This window comes from Motacilla alba, chromosome 23 (genome assembly GCF_015832195.1).
Source record: "Motacilla alba alba isolate MOTALB_02 chromosome 23, Motacilla_alba_V1.0_pri, whole genome shotgun sequence".
Classification (NCBI taxonomy): Eukaryota; Metazoa; Chordata; class Aves; order Passeriformes; family Motacillidae; genus Motacilla; species Motacilla alba.
This window is the reverse complement of record NC_052038.1, coordinates 2,129,723-2,147,936: the sequence shown is the minus strand read 5'-3', so window position 1 is coordinate 2,147,936 and position 18,214 is coordinate 2,129,723. Positions and strand designations below refer to the sequence as shown.

The following is an 18,214-nucleotide window of genomic DNA, read 5'->3' as shown; positions in this document are numbered from 1 at the left end:
CTCAGCCCTGGCTCTGGGTTCAGGAACAGCTCCCCAGGGACAAGTCCTGGGAGCAGGTGCCTCAGGGAGGACACGATGTGCTTTGTCACGAGTCACCCCCAGCCCCACCCTGGCCCCGCTCTCCTCCCTGCCCGGGGCAGCCGGGGTCAGTCCCTGGGGCTCAGCCCGGCGCTGCCATCAGTGCACAAACCGCGGGGAGGAACTTGGTATCCTTTTATTTATAAACAAATCAACGTAAAATAAGTGCAGAGGAAAGCACGGGCTGCCCCCGCGGGGCCCCGTGAGCAGCCCCAGCCCCGGGCGGCAGCGCAGGCTGCGCTACGGGACAAAGCCATTTTGCCTTTTTATTACTTTGGGGTTTGGGGTATTTTTCTTTTTTTTTTTTTTTTTTGCAACTTTGCCCCTTAGGGGTAAACCTGACTCAGTGCAAGAGCCTGGAGGGTCGGTCACCACAGGGGCCCGTCCTGCTGCTGGCCAGGCCCTCGAGGCTGCAGGGGAGGGTGTGAGCTGCGGCTCCGATGCAGAGGGTGAGCTGGGGACAGGAGGAGGAAGTGCTTGGAGTGGAGATTCCGTCCCAGCCCTTTGGTCACTGCAGAGGAAGCGTGCTGAGGTGTGTGTGGGCACACACTGGGGACAGCCCTGTCCTACCAGCCCTGTCCTGTCAGCTGTCTCCTGCCAGCCCTGTCCCAGCTCAGGCCAGGCTGGTGCCGGTGATGCTCCGGGGTCCGGGCAGCCCCGAGCTGGCAGATTCTGTCCTGGCACATTCTGTCCGGGGACACTGCGGTGGCACAGCTGGTGGCTCCACTCTGACATTCCTTGTGCAGCTGCAGAAACGTGTCTGGGACCACGGGAAGCACTCAAGTGCCATCAAAAATAAATACATTAAACTGCCTGAGACCAACAGGTGCCTCTGGAAGGGCAAAGCCCTCACAGGAGGAGCGATGCCGGGACAGGTCAGCACCCCGGGATGCTCTGGCCAGACCCAAAACCCTCACACACGCTGAGCTGGGACAGACCAAAACTCTGGAGGAGCAGGAGTGCCCCTGGGAAGACAAACCTTAGCAGCTCTGGCTAAAAACCACCAAGAGTTGCGAGTTCAACACAGGTAGAAAAATCATCTCATCGTTTGAAACAGACAATTCCTTAGTAAAAAAAAAAAAAATTCCAAATTAAAAAAAGGCGAGAAGGATCAGCCGAGTCCTGCAGTGTCCAGGCAGCCTCCAACACCAGCCCAGGCCCATCTGTGCCAGGGGCACGCCAGGCCCAGCCCTGCTCCTCAGCTCTCCCAGCTCGCTCCACGCTCCCACAAGGTCTCCTCAGTCTGGAATAAATACAAAGGCCTCCACCCCCGTCCTGGTGTGCCCAGCTGGAGCCAGGTCAGGAGCTGGAGGCAGGCAGAGCTGGGTGGACGGGCTCCCCCAGTTTGGAGACAGGGCTGGCTGGTCAAGGCTCTGAGCTCGCTGCGGTGCCACGGGGCTGAGGGCAGGCTGGGGGCACCGAGCAGGCTCAGTGCCCAGGGGCTGCCCCATCAGGCCCAGGGAGGAGCCGAGGCAAACACCCGCTCCCCGGGGGCACTGCCTGGAGCCGCTCCATCCCAGGGCAGCAGGACCGTGAGCTCGCAGAGAAGCGCTGGCTGGGCAGCAGGGAAGAGACCCTCCGCTTCCAACGCCCACGGCTCGAGTCTGGTGCGAGGCCCGGCCGTGGCGGGCTCCTCCTGAGCGCTGCGGGGCCCCGGGGCCCGGCCGGGCGGCGGAAGGGGGTGTGTGCATGCGAACCTGCGGCAGGTGAGCGCGGGTGGGGCGGCCGGGAGCGGAGCTTCCAGGATCCATCCTGCCAGGAGTCCTCTCAGAACTTGCCTTGCTTTAGCTTGTCGATGTGGTAAGTGAGCTTCAGGGCTGGCCCCAGCTTCAGGCCCATGTACTTCATCATCATGTCGCTCCGCAGCAAGAGCAGGGCTTTCCCGTCGATCTCCTGCAGGGATCAACCACCGAGCTTGTGATGGAACCCCAGAGCCCCAGCCCTGCCTGAGCCAGGCCCAAAATGAAACAGCAGGGCTGGGTGAGAGAGCCCTGCTCAGCAGCATCCCAACAGGGACATCCCAGTATGGAGACCCCAGTATGGACATACCAGCAGGGACATCGCAGTAGGGATGTCCCAGTATGGAGACCCCAGTATGGACATGCCAGCAGGGACATCCCAGTATGGACATCCCAGTATGGACATGCCAGCAGGGACATCCCAGTATGGAGACCCCAGTAGGGACATGCCAGCAGGGACATCCCAGTATGGAGGCCCCAGTATGGACATCCCAGTATGGACATGCCAGGAGGGACATCCCAGTATGGACATGCCAGCAGGGACATCCCAGTATGGAGACCCCAGTAGGGACATGCCAGCATGGACATCCCAGTATGGAGGCCCCAGTATGGACATCCCAGTATGGAGACCCCAGTAGGGACATGCCAGCAGGGACATCCCAGTATGGAGACCCCAGTATGGACATGCCAGCAGGGACATCCCAGTATGGAGACCCCAGTACGGACATGCCAGCAGGGACATCCCAGTATGGAGACCCCAGTATGGACATGCCAGCATGAAGACCCCAGTAGGAACAGCACAGGCAGCCCCACATCCACCCTGCTGCAGCCCCGGACCCGTGTGCGTGGTGGAAATTCTGCTGGGTGATCAACATCCAGGAGCTGTTTCCAGAGGGCCAGCACACCCTGAGGGGAGGAGGGGAGGAAGGAAAAGGGAGATTTCCCTGCCAGGGGAATGACAGAGGCAGTGGCAATGCAGGGGAGCAATGGCTCACTCCAGGGCATTGCCATCCCAGCACAGGAGAAATCTGGCAGCCCTGCCAGGACAGCCCTGACATCAGGGCTGAAGATGGAGGTGAGGGAACAGATCCTGAAGCCCAAAGAGCCTGTACTCTGTGACTGGACATTAGGAAACATTTCTTCCCTGAAAGGGTGATTAGGCACTGGCATGGGCTGAAATCACCATCCCTGAAGTGTTCTAAAAACCATGTGGATGTGGCACTTGGGAAAATGGTTCAGTGGTGGTGATTTGCCCCCTCCCACACGTACCACCCCCAAACACACACCCAGCTCTGCACATGACCCGTGGCACTCACGTGTTTTCGGAAGAGGTCGGCGTGGGGGCCCAGCTGCGGGTCTGACTCGCGGATGAACTGCATCACCTCCTCCACCGTCCAGGACGAGGGGTCCCGGCTGCTGAGCCGGGGGCTGTCCCGGGAGCCCAGGTACCTGTCCGAGCCTGGGGAAGCCAGAGAGCTCCGTTACTGGGGCTCCCTGGCACCCCCACTCACTCCCCCTCAGTCCACCACTCAGCTCCTCTCCCGCAGCAGGGCAGAGACTCAGCAAGGGCCACGTCCCAGGCAGGCCCCAGATTCCTCTGGCGCAGGTCTGGCACCCAAGCCTTATTCCCTCTCCTTAGGCCACACTTTTCAGGGCAGCCTTCTGTACTGAGCCCTTGTCCCCTCTCTCAAGCCCCACTCCCCTTGTTCGGCCCCAGCTCCCACTCCTCCCTGTCCAAGGGCTGACACTTCCCACCTCAGCAGAGCTCCCCCTGCCATTCCCACGTCTCTCCCCATGCACAGTTCCTCCTCCTCTCCCAACACCTTTAGCACATTGAACATGGCAAAGCTGGTTTGTGTTTTCACTGGCTGCATCTTCTGATGGACTGAACCCACAGGTGACCTGAGCTGGCACAAGTTCTGCCCCCAGCGTGCACAGCCCCTTGTCTCAGCTCTGCCTGAAAATGTGTGGGGGAGGCACCAACAGCCTGAGCTTTTCAGAGGCTTTTACTGATGCCACGCACCTAAAATGACACTGTTTGTGCAACCCCACATGCTGCAATGAGCAGTTCAGCTCTCCTGCCCCCCTTCCCCCATACAGAGAGGTGCCACTCATGCATCTGCCCATCCTCCCAGCCCCACCAGGCAACTTTCGACTCCCCAGCCATTCCCAATCCATCCTTGTGGACTCACACACCCATTCATCACTTGGACACATTTCAGCTCTTGCCTGTTCCTTTCTCCCCACTGACCTCCAGGTCTACCCAGTCACCAGCCAAAGGAGCAATGTCACCTGTCCACACTGCCACCTGCCAGGCGCCATCACACCTAACAGACTTTGCTGGCTGTGCAGAGCCCAGCCTCTGGTACTCGCTGAAGTCAGAAAGGTGTAACTGGAGTTGGAATAGCCCTTCATTGCCCAGTTTACAGCTGCAGGGCTGTTCTGAGCTCTTACCCCCAGAGCTAAGCCTGCGCAGGGCAGAGGTGCTGCCCTGGCTGAGGCTAGAGGGCTGGTGCAGGTGCCTGTATCCTGGCAGGCGAAAGTCTCTGGAGCTCCTGCTGTGGCTGGATGAATTGACAGAGTTCAAGGCAGAGTCCATGGGGTCCAGGCGAGGCTCTAAGGGCCCTGGGAGGCCATCTCCCAGGACAAAGGTTTCACCTGGAATGCACCAAGCTGCAGTTAGTGCACCCGAACGCCGCGGCCCCACGCTCCCGTGCGGGGCAGCGCCCGCCGGCTCCAACCCCTGGCTGGTGTCACCCCAGCACAGGGACCAAACCAGGCCCTGCCACAGCCCTGGCATTCACCAGCTGCCAATCTGCAAATGGTGTCTGTCACCATCTGCCGGTGCCAGTCCAACCAGTGCAGTGACAATGGTCCCAGACTGGAGCAGCAGCTCCTTTTTTCAGCTACTCTGCTCATGCCACCACCAGCCCTGACTGCCCTGGGCCCCTCTGTGGCCAAGGGGCAGCGTGGGGTAGGGCAGGGCTGTCCCCTCTGGATGCCAATGGACACAGGACTCAGACAGGCCTGAACAGGAAGGGGAGGGGATGCTCCCCGAGGGGTCACACACCGCACATCCTCAGCAAAGGCACGGCCCTGCTGCTGGGCATTGGGGTGGCAGACACGTGCAGAGCAGGAGGGAGCTGTGCCATCAGGGCCAGGCAGTGCTCCCACACTGTGCTGCTCCTCTGGCCCCAAAAGCAAGGAGCTGGTGATGAGCTGCTCATCCCTCCCGGCCTCCTGCTGGGCCCTCTTACAGCCTAACCACACCAGAGGCCAACTCCCTGTACTGGAACGTGCACAGGAGGGCCTGGGCCTCTAATACTCTCCCCGGGCAGGGTATCAGAGCAATGGTGGCTTCCTCACCTTCTCCAGCAATGCAGTGACTGTGCAGCTGTCCGTGGCATTGCTGGGATGGAGGGACTGAGGAGGCTGTCCATGGTTACAGGCTGCGTTGGCTGAGGCAGCAAGGTCTGCCTCTGCTCTTACACTGTGACAGCTCCACTGCAGGGCCACCCTATGGCACAACTGAGTCTCAGCCCAGGTGGTCCTTGTGCCTCATGAGCCACCCTCAAATACCTGTGTTCTTTCTGATGAAACACCTGCCAAGGAGGGAAGCAGCTCCACAGTGAGGGGAGGCCTGTGCAGTGCCAGCACACATGGCTAGGAGCTGCAGCTCCTCCACCAGAATCTGAGGGGCCCTGAGGGCAGCTCACAGCCCTGAGCTGCTGCCACTCGAACACCACAGCAGCTGACAAGGCTGAGGAAGCCTGAGCACTGGCCAGGCCCTGGGTTTCTTCCCTGGCACTTCCCAGGCTCCAGGAGCTGCAGGTGAAAGCCAGCACAGCACTGCTGTGCTGAGCTGGGATCATGGTGAGGGTGCAGGATCTGCAGCCTGTGAGACCCAGAAGCAGCTGGGATTTTCCCAAATTCCCTGCTGAGCTGATGCTGATGCTCCAGTGAAAGGAAGTGCAGCTTGCCAGAGCCTGAAGTGGTTCCCAAGTGCTGCAGGTGTTGGGTCCCACTGACTGGGGCAGCCTCTCCTGGCTGGCTACACCTTATTTGCTCTGGTTTCTGTGAACTGGGGCACTATTGTGAGAGCTGGGATCTCCTGGTCTCCTGTCCTGCTGCCTGTGTTAGAGCAGAGATCCAGAGGCCAGTTCAGCTGGTCCAGCCCTGACCTGCCAGGGTTTCACCCTGTAAGGACATGAAATGGGACACCCTTGTCTGGCTGCTGGCAGCCTGGTGTGGGGCTATCACTGGGCAATCGCTGTTCCCACCCCAGGGCTTTGCCCCTCTGCACTTGAGGCACTGCTGCCTTTGTTTGCTTTTAGGTCTCTGGGATGTGCCCAGAAACAGCAGCACAGCCTTAAAATCTCATGTACAAACTGCTGGTGTGGACTGTTACCCCTGTGAGCTGTGCTGTGCTGGCCCACTTGTCACTCTCCTCCTGCATGGACAGGTGTGCTCTCACCTGCTCTCCGTGTGTAAAAAATGGTTTGCTGACTCCTGGCTATTCCTGAGTAACTTCCAACCCCTCCTGCACTCCCACCATTGCATTTCAGCCCCACACTGGATGCAAACCAGAGCTGGCTGCCCTGGCCTGGCCGGGGTGGAGATCCCCTGCCCAGCCAGACCCACTAGTGGGTGTCACACCAGTGGGCTTCCACTGCAGCTGCTTCCAAGCAACTACATTTGGGCTCCTGTTCAACAGGACAGTTCTGTATAAACCCCGAAACACTTCCCATTAAACATCTGGGGAAGGGTGCTGACTGCCAGGGAAGGACAGAGGCAGGAGAGGGGTCAGTGGGCACAGCCCTCTGAGCAGTCACAGGACGGTGGCTGTGGGCATCACAGGTCCAAGCTGGGCATCTCAGCCCTCCAAGGAATCCCAGCACCTTCTGGGGTGACAGAGAGCTTCAGCTTGCCAGGAAGTCCTGGGACACTCACCCAGATGTGCTGGGTCACACAAACACATGTGTCTGAGTGCTCCCAAAAACCCCAGAGCTCTCACAGCAGGGACTGCTGCCAGCAGAAGGAATTTCAGGGCCCAGTCCAGGAGTGCACATGCACAGGTTCCTGTTGGTGCAAGGCTAAGGATCCAGAACTCGCCCTCAGAAATGGCTTCACTCAACAATGAACACTGCACGACAGGAATGTGCTGTGATGCATTCTGCAAATACATGATCCTGTTCTCACATGCTGGTGATCACACCCTGCGGGCACGATGTGTTTCTGCCCAGGAGCTACCACTGAAGGCACACGCTGATCCCCAGGCTCCCTGTCCCTGCACAGGGGAGCGCCTGGCTGGGCTGCAACTGCAGCAGAGCTGGGGCTTTGTGGCACGCTCAGTGCAAGAGGGAGTGAGGGTTTTCCTAAAAATACAAGTGCACAGGGAACTGCTCAATGAATGATACCTCCAGGGAAGGGAGAAGGACATGAGGCAAGAGGGGAATGATTGCTGCCCCTGGGAATCACCTGTAGATGGATACTCCTGTGGCAGGGCACAACTGCGCTCAGGCAAGACCCAGGATCCTCCACCTTTGATAAGCAGAGTGGGAGGAGGAGGTGGCTGATCCTTAGGCAGAGTTCCTTACACAAACTGTTGGATTTAACTAAAGGCTGGCAGTTGGCACATTGTAGGGAAACACGCCGCAATTAGCAGCGGAGAGGCAGGGAGCAGATAATTAAAGTTTAATTAAACAAATAGTGCTATAGACTCAACAGTGTCATTTTACTGCTAAAACATGGGAGTTTGGCCACAAGCACAAATGTGATTTGCACTACTCCTGAACACCCACTGCTTCCAGCAAGCGATGGGCTGTGAAGGCAGGTCCCCACTGTGCTGGGACTGCAGTGTTTCAGCAAAAAGCCACACAAACGCCACTGGATGCAAGAGGAAATGCAGTAATGGAGTAACAATGGAGTATGTGAGATCCCTTCCTCATGCCTCTGCTTCTTGCCAAATGCAGAGTGAATGGAGATGTCCCACTGCTGCTCACAGCCTTCCATATGGCAAACTGGGATGTGCTCAGGAGCTGCTGTCTGAGACAAAGTTCACTCCCATGAGAAGATGTTCCTTGCTCAAGTAATACTCAATATCTGAGTATTTCAGGTGCATATTCTTAAAATATATCCTCTGAAATGCAAATATTCCTTGCTGAACCTCAATTTCATGGTGGAGGAGGATGTATTCATTACAGCTTTTAGCTGTGGGATAAGAATGGATTTCTAGATGGAATTTGAAACTGCACCTCATTGCTCCTTGCTTGGATGAAGAACAGAACCAGACCAAGCTGCTGCAGGAAGGATCACCCCTCACACGCAGACACACTTCCTGCCCACCTGTCTGTGTTTTCCTGGAAGAGGCTGGAGAATTCTGGCATCCAGATGGAACAACCAACTCGAAGGCCAAGGGATAACTGAGTAGACTTTGAAGCAGACTAAGAATCGATCTTGCAGGAACCTAATGAAGGCTCCTCCTTGGAACTACCCATTATGGAAGCCTTCTCTCTTCACCGACAATACAGAGTGGGCAACATTCAGCACCCAACCAAAGCATCTGAACCTTTGGAGCAATCCATTTCTTCAAGAACAAGCTGAACACTGCATGTCCCACCTGCTGGGAGAGGAGGAGGGGCCGGGCTGTGCCAACAGTCACCCACATGCAGTGGCTGATGCACCAGAGGGGAATCAAGGAGATGAGCTCCCATTTGGATGTGAGGAACAGAAGGGGCCTCTGGGAACAGTTTCTGACCTGTCAGTATCCTGGAATAGATGAGGCACTGCCACACACCACCTCTGGAACAGTTTTAATCACTGCAGGTAACGAGGCCACTAGAAACTGTCCACCAGAGAACCATGGAATGGTTGGGGTTGGGAAGGACCTTAAAGCCATCCAGTGCCACCCTCTGCCACGGCAGGGACACCTCCCACTGTCCCAGGCTGCTCCGAGCCCCATCCACCTGGCCTTGGGCACTGCAGAGCTGGGCAAGTTCAGAGCAGCTGTGCCAGAGCCAGGCTCAGTGATCCTGCAGAGCACAGCACACAGCGATGCACACAGACCAAAAGCAGCCACAGTGGTGCCAGGCTGGCACTCACACCTGGGAGCAGCAACCCCAGCAAAACCAGGGAAACGGGGCTTCTAAAGGGACAGCAACAGAGCGTGAAGCCACTGAACTGTGAGCCTGCCCAGGAGTCTCCAGCAGTTTTTCAGGGATTTCAGTCACAAAGAATTGTGGCTAACATGTTGGCAGATTTCACCATCCATGAATTAAAAGCCCCAGTAAGATTAAATCTTCAGTCTGCATTATGAAGGGTTTGCAGTTCAGAACAAAGTGGGAGTGCATCTATTGAAGATTACTCAGTTCAGGGAGTCCTCCAGCTACCTGGATCTTCTGGAAATCTCCCACCTGTGCATGCAAGGGTCACCTATGGATCCCACAGCTAAAATAACTGAGTTCATGATAAAATGAACTGAGCAAACTTTGCCTCTTCCTGGGAAGATGAATTCTGCTGCTGACTTGCATCCCAACTGTGAAGGGTTTTAAGTGTCCCTGTGCTAAGGAAGGAATAAAAGTGGTAATTCCTGCTTCTGCACCCCTGGCATCCCGAGGGACTCTGGGAGGGAGCAGCAGTGTGGGATGGGAATGGTGTGGCTGAGCTGCTGGAGCCAGTGACACCCCCCAGCTGTTTTACGGAGACCTGTGAGGAACAAGATGAGATCCTGGGAAAGGGCAGCAAGTTCCTGCTGTACAGCTGCACATCAGCATCTGTACAACAGGCTGCAGCAAACCCTCAGGGAAAAATCCACAAATCCAGGGGCAGATTGACTGAGGCAGCTGGGCAGTTTGAGCACTGTTAATCCCATGCACAGCGAGGGAAGCTAAACCAGATTATACAGTGTGAGATGATGACTGTCAGGCTTAGAAGGAATTCCTGCTGCATTCCACATGCCTGACACATCTGTGTGGGGAACCTGGCTCACCGCAGAGCAGCTCATCCACTCCCCTCTGGAATACCAAGCACAACCCATGCCAGGGACAAGCAAAGCAGCTCCCTGAAGCCACGGCTCGGTTGGGCACGGCAGATCTGAGCCTGCAGCAGCCAGGACAGGGCGCTGGGAACAGCCAGCTCTGGGAAGAGACACGCTGTGCTCACCTTCCAAAGGGTGACGGTCATTCTTTGGTAACTTGGGGGAGAGAGGAGCACTGTATGGAGGGGGATCTTGGGAAAAGCGCTTTGTGCCCCGGCCTGGTCCCTGCAGAGAGCCGTCTAACGAACTGCTTCTGTCTAGGAAAAGAGAACAAGCCCTCTTTAGTCACACCTCTGACTGTGGTTCATTTTCCTTGTAGTGCTGCAAACACTCTGAATCAGAGTTCAGGATGGGCAGGTCTCAGCATCGTGTCACATCTGGTGCTCTGCCTGAGCTTCCCTGAATTCTGGTTTATACTTTTCCCCTCTGCCCAGCAGCCCAGCTCTTGGCACAGCCATCACTGAGCTCTCATGGAGGCTGGAAACGCTGTGTGAGAGCTCATCCATGCCCAGAGCCGGGTGCTTTCCCTCTCACTCAGGTTTTGCTCTGTCTCATGAGGACAGGGTACTGAAACATGGGGATTTCTTTAGGAGTGGAGATGTCCTGGGAAATGCAGCCTCGACCGAGTCCCCTTAGCCTTGCGGGCATCGCCAGCCTGGGCACCCAGCACCTGTTCAAGCTGCAATCCAGCACATCTGGCAGGGCTCAACAGAGCAGAGTTTGCAGGTTTTATCAGAGAAAAATGGTGGTGAGAAAACTAACAAAGAATCTTAGCCATGTTTTGCCATATTTCACCCAAATAGCACCTCTAATTGACTTAATTCCATTTCTCCTCATGGCTCATCCCCCACAATTCCTGCTGATCCCACTGTCAGCTTTCAGATGCACGTAACCCTTGGACAACTGGCAAACAAGCCTTGGATGATTTGCAACCCCTCTGTGCCCTCCCCAGTGCTGGATTAAACCCTACTCCCATTTTCAATCTCCCCTCTCCATGGAGCCCTCAGGCGCTGTCACTGCTGCTCCTCTCCAAGGAAGGGACTCTGCACATCCCGCGCAGCAGACAGGACACTGGCACGGGCTGGGACATCTCTGCACACACGGCGTCCGTGGGTGGATGCACAAGGAATGGAAGCACCGACACTGATGGGACAGCGGCCAGGTAAGTGACACAGGGGTGGCAGACCCTGTCCCAGCTGAGGTGACCCTCCTGCTGGCCCCTGCCCACACAGGCCAGCAGATGCCAGTTGGGCACTCGCAGCCACCCGGAGCACGGGTGACACGTGACACTCCTGGGGTGGGCACAGAGGGGTGAAACGCTGCTGCACAAACGCCAGGAGCCAGCACCAGCCCAGAGCAGCCCTGACAGCTGGCACAGGGCAGGGACAGGGGCAGGAGGGCAACAGGAACGGCGGGGAGCGACACCAAGGAGATGCACGATGCCCAACAAACAGAGGTACGGGTGGGGGGAAGCACCAGATGGGCACAACTGAGTTGATTAAGGAGAAACACAAAGGTAGAGAAGGTATTTGTTCAATCAATATCCTTCAGGGAAATGAAAGAGCTGCTTGCACTGAGGCTCAAAAATCTCTGTGACATTGCCAGAAAAACAAATTCCATCCTCAGGACAAGTTCCTGTAAGAAACACTCGCTGCCCAGAGGGGGAACACATGCTCTTGGTATCTTGGTAATGTCTCTGGATAGCCCTGTGTCAAACTGCACAACCCTCTTCACCCAACAGCCACAGAACCACAACACAAGGTAATGCTTTACAAAGGATTTTTTCATCAGGTTTTGGTTTGGGCTTTTTTTTTTTTTGTTTTTTAAGTGGTTGACGTTACAAGTAATGCAAACACAGCAGGTCAGGTTATAGAAGTTAATGCCAGGAATCAGAAGTGAGGTCGGTGTAAATTAATGAGAGGATAAACCAAAAACAGAATTCTGTTTTTAAAGGATAAATTTTAAGAAAATAAAGAAATGGAGTAACAGACAGAGCTGTACTCAGATTATCAGGAATAAAAGGAAAATGTCTTCAGTCCAAAAATGACATAAACCTCATGAATGTGTATCATCAAAGAGGAAATAATCTGAGAGGGAAGGACCCCAAATCTCAGCAGATAAATGCCCACTTTGAGAAGCATGCTGAGGACAAGCAGATCATTTCCTTGGATAAAAAGGCCCTGCCGAGCACGGAGCTGTGCACCTCAGGATGGGAGTGCAGGGATGAAGGGAGGTTTTTAACTCACTCTGTGTTTTGAGACAGTGCAAAGGCAAAGCCGTGTTTCAGCTACAGGAGGAACAGAGTGAGGGGACACTGTGCAGAAAGGTGAGGGTTGAGAGAAAAGGAAAAAGGGCTGTCTCCAAATGACAGGACAGCTGGGAGGGATATTTCACCTCCCCTGCTCGGGAGGCTGGCGGCGGGAAGAGCAGCTCACCTGCAGTGCCTGGATGGTGCTGTGGGCCACCCCAAGGCCATCAGCATGGACACCTCTCTGAGCAGTGACAGTCACTCACCTCATCTTGTCAGCCCACTCAGGGCTGCTAATTTAGGACAATGCACCTTGCAGTGACTGCACTGGCACCTCCCCCCGGCTGCAGAGCACACCCACACACCTGGCTCAGGTGTTGATGCATCTGTGACATCCACCTGCACTCAGTGCATTTTTATGCTGAAAGATGGTAGATTTAGACTGGATTTATGGGAAAAAAGTCTTCCCTGAGGGTGGGCAGGCCCTGGCACAGGGTGCCCAGAGCAGCTGTGGCTGCCCCTGGATCCCTGGAAGTGCCCAAGGCCAGGCTGGATGGGGCTGGGAGCCACCTGGGACAGTTGAAGGTGTCCTTGCCCATGGCAGGGGGTGGGATGAGATGAGCTTTAAGGTCTCTTCCAAACCAAACCATTCTGGGATTCACTTGCAGCTGCAGCCATGCTGAGCACTGGGGGCAAAGATCTAAGGATAAAAGAAACAGGACAGGAACCAAAACATCCACCAGCGACTAAGTCAGACAACTGAATGTCCTCAAACTGGAGACTTAAGGGTGCAGAGGAAGCCAAGAATGACAGTGCACCTGAAACTCTGGGTCTGCTGCAGTAAATTCTAACAGAACTCAGCACTGCATTACTGAGAGTCACTTGAAATGTGGTGCCAGTATTTGAAAAAAAAAAAAAAAAAGGGAAAAAAAGGTTTTTACAATAAAAGGCCTATGTCTGACCTCAGCAGCACCACAAGGCTTGTGGCAGGCTCTGAAGGAAAGGGCAGGAAATACACACGGCACATTCTGTGGCAGCTGCTCATCAGAGGAGGCCAACCCAACAGCCTCCCTGGAATGGGAAATCCTGATCTATCACATGAGGGAAGAGAAATGAACCTCACATACCTGGAATTCAGCAAGATGTGACACACAGAGAGCCAGCTGAGACAGAACATGAATTACCAGGAGCACAGAAATCTGATTTGAGAGGTAAAGCTGTTAGCAGCACACTGAGAAGGAACATGAGACTGAGAGCAACTGCAGTGAATCTGCCTGAGGATCACCCTTGAGCCCAGGGTCATTCAATAAATGCAATAATCTTGGCAGAAATTTTAGAGATTTACTGATGAAATCTGCTGATGCCTTCCCATGCCAGGTCAGACAAAGCAGCATTTAAAATCAGGCAGGAAGGATACATATATATATATATATATATATACACACATATGTAGAACCAAGAACCAGCAAGAAGGAAAATCCAGCAGCTAAATCCAGATGTGCACTAGAAGCACTGTCCCTGGTGACCTGCAGGTGACAACAGTGGGTGAGAAGAGCGATGTATGTGACCAGGACAGGCTGATCACCACCTCTTACAAGGACACAGTGCCTCAAAGTGACTGCAGAGACATTTCCTGTGACCATGGTGGTGCCAGTGCTGTGGCACCAGGTCCCCACGAGCTCCTTCCTCCCCAGAGTGCTGGGTGGCACTCTGGCCACCCCATGAAGTTTAGGTTAAACCAACACTGTCTGAGGAGAGCAAAAGGCAGTGAAAAGATGACCTCCTCTGAGGGCTACAACTGCTTTGCAAGTACTTTCAGAAGAAAGAAAGCCAAGTTAAGCCAAAAGACAATATTAAGATCAGGAGACACAGACACCAAGTTGCCCAAGAATAAATTAGGGCTGGAAATTACAACATAGTTTCTAAAATCTCAGCATAAAACCCTGGAGCAGTCTCCAGTGAAAAAGCAAAATCCATAACTCCAGAGTTAATCCAAGAAACTCCATGTGCTGTGGTGCTGCAGCAGCGGGAGCCAGGGCTCTGTGGCCCAGAAGGTCCCTCCAGTCCTGAGTTTGCAGACAGCTCCAGGTCACACCATGCTCACGCTGCTGTGAACAGCAATCAGCTGCCCAGGTCCCTGCAACGGGCTGTTCCTGATGCACAACTCAGCCTGCTCCTCCTTATTTCCATTTACCCAGTCAGGCAGAATGGCAGGGCACTGCTGAGCTAAGGGACACTGCAGACCTTGCCTCTGCCCCGAGCACACACCCCTGTTCTCCATGGCACCCACAGGGGTGCTCCTGCAAAGCCACTTTGTTCTGGGAACTCAGAGCAGCTCCCAGTCCTAAGCAGAGGCCGTTTACTGGAAGAAGCAGCCCCATACAACACATTCCTGTACTGGAGAGGAAACAAGGCAGGACACGCAGAGCTGAAGGTGAGACCGCAGCAGCCTTGACATCTGGTGTGATTTAAGGATGTACAACCCCACCCTGATTCCTCCATGACCACCTCAAACTTCCCAAAATCACCAGCACTGTTTCCCTGCCCTCACCAGAAGCACTGCAATGTGTAGGTTACCACCTTCTTTCAGGTGCCTGAGAAAGGTGTTCCATGAGCAGATGCCCAACAAGCTCAGACATCAGGATGAACTGCAGGACCAGGTGCTGCCACACCTCTGACTGTGGTTCATTTTCCTTGAAGTGCTGCAAACACTCTGAATCAGAGTTCAGGATGGGCAGGTCTCAGCATCGTGTCACATCTGGTGCTCTGCCTGAGCTTCCCTGAATTCTGGTTTATACTTTTCCCCTCTGCCCAGCAGCCAGCTCTTGGCACAGCCATCACTGAGCTCTCATGGAGGCTGGAAACGCTGTGTGAGAGCTCATCCATGCCCAGAGCCGGGTGCTTTCCCTCTCACTCAGGTTTTGCTCTGTCTCATGAGGACAGGGTACTGAAACATGGGGATTTCTTCTATTTGAGGGTTCCTCAGGGGAAAGCCTCCAGTCCCAGTAACTAGTCATGCTGCTCCTGTCCTTGCATATCCTACAGCTCCTCTGCTCCTGGCCCTGCTGGCTCCAGCCAGGAGGAAGCACAGGATGAGAAGATGCTCTCACTCTCTAGACTCTGCCTAAGGTGCTTTCTGAGGTGCAATGAATGGAAGCACTGTGGCATTTGGCTGTTGCTCCTACACCTCATGCTTAGCAACTTCTCTTTAAACAGTTCTTCCTAAGTGCCCATCCTTTTACATTCATACAACTTTTGCTCTTCTTGCCAGAACCATAATTATGCAAAGGATTAACTTTGGAAAGACCTCAAACAACACAACAGCTATTTGCTGACTAGAGGGGGAAGAAAGCAAGACAGGAGAGGAGATCAGCACTTGTCAACCACCTAAGAGGGTGCAGACAGCTTTGATCCTCTCCACGACTGACAATCCTGGAGCAGGAGCTCCCCCAGGACCCCCAGACAGCCTGAGGGGCAGCCATCACCCCAGGCCTGCTGCCACTGCCCAGCACCGTGGGGGAATTACTGGGCTTGTTTTCCACTGCTTCTACTTCAGAGCAGTTTTGCAGCCTGACAATCTGCACTGTGGCATGAGCTGTCTTGCTGGGGTGAGCTGCTCCAATGCCATGCCAAGGAAAACAAAACCACCTTTGCCTCGGATTGCTGCACGAGCATCACCCCTGAACAGGCCACGTTGTTACCAGGGCTGGATGCCCTGGCTGCTGCCAGCAGATCCACGGCCAGTGTGGAAACCACTCTGCTTTAATTCGTTTCTAATTACAGTTTTCCTGCTGCATGTTATCACTCTCCCTTCTCCTGCAGTCTTTCACCTGAATTCCTGGCTGTATGAAGTCACCACAATCAGATCACAGGAAGTGGGAAGGACTGGGGGACGAGGGGAGGAGGGCAGACAAGGAGACAGCACGGATGAGCGGAAACCTACAGCGGAGATGGAAACCAAACTGACAGGCAGAAAATGCAACTGGAACCCTACACAACAAGAGCCCTGAGGGCACGTGCACGACACTGGGCGTGATGTAATGAACCCTGTGAGAGGGCTCTGGAACAGGAGCCTGCCTTCGGAGATAGAGATAAAACCTGAGTTAAGACACGGAGCACCTGGGTCCCTACAGTGCCGCCCCCGCCCCAGCTCCTACCTGGTAGATACCTGTCGTGGTCGTACTCGTGTGAGCGCTGCATGTGGCTGTTCTGAGTGAAAGGCTGGTTCCCAAAGAGGTTGTCACTGCGCAGATTGTGGCACAGCTTCTCCAGGAAGCGGAGGACGTAGGTGATACTGTTAACTGCTGGCAGGTTCAGAGTGTGCTGTTCCCGATCAAACACAGCTGGAGACAGAAACAAACAGAGCCCAACACGTGAACCCCCCGCCAAGGCGGGAGGCTACGCCCAGGGCCGCACAGCCAGCTCCTGGATCTCAGCATCGCTGGGCTGTCAGAGCCAACAAAGCCACTGCCTTCCTCTGCCAGGGCAGGCCAGGACCAGCCTGCTGCACCCAGCGCGGGGCCGGGGGAGCCGCGTCCGAGGGAACGGAAAAGATTCCAGGAGGGGCCTGCGCTCGCGGATCCAGCTACGCACGGGCTTAAAGGAGAAATAAAACCCGGGGCGTTCCTTGTCTTTCCGTGAGGAGTTGTGGAATCCCCCCTGTTGTGGCTCTTGCCAGGGCTGGGGCAGTGCGGGGGGCCGGTCGGTGGGGCAGGATCGCTGCCCGGGCTGGTGCCAGGACCGAGCACTGCCTGCTCCAGCAGCTGTGCCCGCGGGCCATGGGAACTGCTCCGCTCTGAGTCAGCTGCCAGCTGTTGCTTCACTGACACACGTGTGGCAAGAAAGAGAAGACAGAACTCTTCTGTCTGCCCCTGGCCTGTGGCTGCAGCGAGCTTCAGGACAGATATCTTCCAATGAGAGAATTCTTGCAACAACCTCTCTGGAGGCAAAGTGCTGCGGGCCTGTTCTCACCTGAGATGACCTCTCCCCCGTGGCCTTGTTTTAAGAAGGAGAAGACTGTTTTCTGATGATAAGCGCAATCAATGCAGGCCTGTACTGCTTGCTGCAGGACAACAGAAGCTCGAGCTGGTCCAAAATGGTCTGGCAGCTGCTGAACTTTCTTCTTGTCTAGGTGGGGCCCAGTGCTGCCGTTCTTGTTCAAGTAAATGCAAACTGCCAAGATGAGAAATGTGTTTGCTGTTAACCCACTCAAGAAAGCAAGAAACAGATGCCTAAAATCCAGTCTGAGAGATGCTGAGATTTTAAGACTGTCCAACCACTCACAAAGAGGAATCCACACGGCTGCCTGACTGCATCCTCACAGCAGAGCCGCTTCTAGAGGGGAATCCCCTCCAAAATCCTCCTGCCTCATGCTCACCTTCCAAACTGCTGCTGTTTCTCCCATGCTCTCCCCTGCAGTCAGGCTGTAAAGTGCTTTCCATGCCAGCCAGGTAAGGTGGCTGTGATGTTCAGAGGAGAAGAAGGAATGCAGCCCCCCCTTTCTAGGGGTTCCCACAGCGTTTCCTTTTTAGGGAAACTGGCTTCTTTAGGATCCTCTGAAAACTGGCCAATTACATTCTGGGGAAACAGAGGGCTCAGCCCATATCCAGTGCTTGACTCAACATGTCAAAAGCAGCTTTGCATTAGACCTTCCTGGCCAGACTCATCCTCAGCTGTAGCAGTGCATACACTCTTCACTGCTGCTCCTCCTCCTCCCCTATTCCCTCCTGTCCCTGTGTGCCTCGATATCCTGGCTGGAGCTGGGCAGATCACAGTCCTTCAGCACCTCCTCTGCCCCTTGTGCAGTTCCAGCAGCTGTGCCTTGCATGGTGTGGGACTCACAAGGGGTGCTGCACACCCGACTGCCCCGGGGCACAATGGACCACAAATGTATCTGGAGAGCTGTGGAGTCACCAGCATGCAGGGGAAAGGGGTCCTCGCACTCAACAGGTGGGCTTGCAATCTTCCTACTTCATTATTTCCAACAGAAAGATAAACGAACAGCTGCTCTGGACTCATGTGCCTCTCTCAGACCAGCCTTTCTGGAGTGCTAAGGATTGCTGGTTTAGGCTTAGGAAGAAATGGGACTCCCTCAGGGTGTTGCTGCCTGCCTGC

At 55.0% G+C, this 18,214-nt stretch overlaps 1 protein-coding gene across 7 annotated transcripts in view; it reads right to left on the bottom strand.

Annotated features, from left to right (window-relative positions):
- Positions 1–193: 193 nt before the first annotated feature.
- The window catches only part of SCMH1 (Scm polycomb group protein homolog 1), a 60,485-nt gene continuing 42,464 nt past the window's right edge, over positions 194–18,214 (bottom strand). For 4 of the 7 annotated variants that reach the window (XM_038160642.1, XM_038160645.1, XM_038160641.1 and 1 more), the window contains 6 exons: positions 17,072–17,272; positions 16,258–16,443; positions 9,978–10,109; positions 4,272–4,475; positions 3,134–3,276; positions 194–1,971 (listed from right to left, as the gene is read on the bottom strand). In XM_038160642.1, the coding sequence (XP_038016570.1) occupies positions 1,846–1,971; positions 3,134–3,276; positions 4,272–4,475; positions 9,978–10,109; positions 16,258–16,443; positions 17,072–17,272 (992 nt within the window). In that variant the 3' untranslated portion in view covers positions 194–1,845. The remainder of the gene's footprint in view (positions 1,972–3,133; positions 3,277–4,271; positions 4,476–9,977; positions 10,110–16,257; positions 16,444–17,071; positions 17,273–18,214) is intronic. The other 3 variants (XM_038160643.1, XM_038160647.1, XM_038160646.1) reach the window with 3 other exon arrangements.